At 48.6% G+C, this 1,986-nt stretch overlaps 1 protein-coding gene across 1 annotated transcript in view; it reads left to right on the top strand.

The window, feature by feature from the left end:
* MYO5B (myosin VB) overlaps window positions 1–1,986 on the top strand; it is a 256,918-nt gene that overhangs the window by 190,226 nt on the left and 64,706 nt on the right. The window contains exon 22 of the mRNA XM_023532044.1: window positions 300–456. Coding sequence (XP_023387812.1) covers window positions 300–456 — 157 coding nt within the window. The remainder of the gene's footprint in view (window positions 1–299; window positions 457–1,986) is intronic.

Raw genomic sequence — 1,986 nt, forward strand, 5'->3', positions numbered from 1 at the left:
TGAGGTTGCAGTGAGGGGTTTGCAGGTGGGGAAGTAGGCAGATGAGGGTCGCAGATGAGTGGCAAGACTTGGACTGTGTTTTAATTTTGTGGAAAGATATTTTTGGACAACAAGAGAGAGCTATTTCTGCTGTCCTGAGCCTGACCATCAAATGCACAAGACTTTGCTACAGTCGGTCAGGGTGATGAGGGTTGGCTGGCCTGGAGGAATCCTGGCAGGGCCAAGGGGGTAGGGACTTGCATTCATGACTGGCTCAGAGGCTGCTGTCAGCATGGCCCACCCACTCTCTCCCTCCCCAGGCTGGCCGAGCATCTGCGGAGGACCCAGGCAGCTGTGGTGTTTCAGAAGCAGTACCGCATGCGGAGGGCCCGCCTGGCATACCAGAGGATCTGCAGGGCTGCCATCGTCATCCAGGCCTTCACACGGGGCATGTTTGTGCGGAGGATCTACCACAAGGTGTGTGGCCACCCCCAGATTCACAGGCTTCAACTCAGAACTAAACCTTCAGCAAATGGATTGTCACCAACATGAACATTTGTTGGCTTCTCCTAAAATTTTTCTAAGTAATTTCACAACTTTGCTCTCACTAAATCCTATCCAAAGTCCCACGAGGTGGTATATTAGGGTTCTCTAGAGAAACGGAACTAATAAGTGTGTGTGTGTGGAGATTTTTCATGAGGAATTGGCCCAGTGATTATGGAGACTAAGAAGTCCCATGATCTGTCTGTAAGCTAGAGACCCAGGAAAGTGGTGGTATTTTCAGCTCCAGTCTAATGGCCTGAGAACAGGGGATAGGGTGGGGCGGGTGGGGGGAGGGTGGCAGTAGTGTAAATCCCAGTTCGAGGGCAGGAGAAAATGAGATGTCCCAGCTCAAGCAGTGAAAATGGGGCGAATTCCTCTGCCTTTCGTTTTGTCAGGCCCTCATCAGACTGGTTGGTGCCCACCCACACTGGGGAGGTCAGTTTACTTTACTGAGTCCGCTGAGTCAAATGCTCACCTCTCTGCAAACACCCTCACAGATACACCCAGAAACAATGTTTAACCTGGGCACCCTAGGGCCAGTTGACACATGAGATTAACCATCACAGGTGGGAAGGGTACGTACTGTTGTACCCCTTTGAGAGCTGAGATGCTTGGAGAAGCTGAGTCACCACCCTGAGGGCACTCAGTCAGCCCGCGGCAGAGCCTGGTGGCCCATTTTGGGCTCACTCAGACTTGAGACCAGAGCTGACATTAGGTATCATCAGGTCTAGACTCTTATTTAACAAAGTATTTAACCTGAAGCCCAGCAAGGCGAGGTCAGGAGAGGGCCTCTGACCCTCTCCCTGCCAGCCCACTATCAGGCGAAGCTTCCTGGTTAGGTGGCTCCGAGTTAGGACACATCCCTCCCACCAAATCACCCAACCGAAGCTCAATGCTAAGACGAAAGATAGATTGGAAGGAAATGTCTTAAAATGGTTTTTTGTTTTTCTAAAATGGACATCTCTTATGTGATCAGAAAAAGGTATGATTTTCTAAACGATAAAACTAAGGTATTAAATTGATCATAAAAAACAAGCAAACAAACATTGTCTGGCACCAGGATGCAGCACACCCTGCTGTAATAGGCAGAGAAACCCAAACCGGTGGGCAAAGTTTCTATGACTGTTCCTGAGAGATCGGTGACAGCTATGTGACGTCACCATGGAAGGGGCAGGTGGCATTTGGGAAGCACTAGGTTTGAACCAGCACCATCTCAGAGCTGTGATACTGGGCATGCTAATGTCTCAGGGTTTTTGCTTATTTATTCATTTATTCCACAAACGTTTGTTTTGTAGGGTGTTAGGGCGAAAACATGGATAATGCTTTAATTTTTCAAGTGGTTTGTAGCATGGCCAGTTAGTTACAAGCCAAATTTGTAATTATAAGCCATTATTAACCCATTGTGGACTCTCACTGAAGAATCTCACTTTATTGCTCCAGCTTCCCATCACCAAGACAGGATCC

The sequence above is a fragment of the Pteropus vampyrus genome, unplaced genomic scaffold (assembly GCF_000151845.1).
Source record: "Pteropus vampyrus isolate Shadow unplaced genomic scaffold, Pvam_2.0 Scaffold3, whole genome shotgun sequence".
Taxonomy (NCBI): domain Eukaryota; kingdom Metazoa; phylum Chordata; class Mammalia; order Chiroptera; family Pteropodidae; genus Pteropus; species Pteropus vampyrus.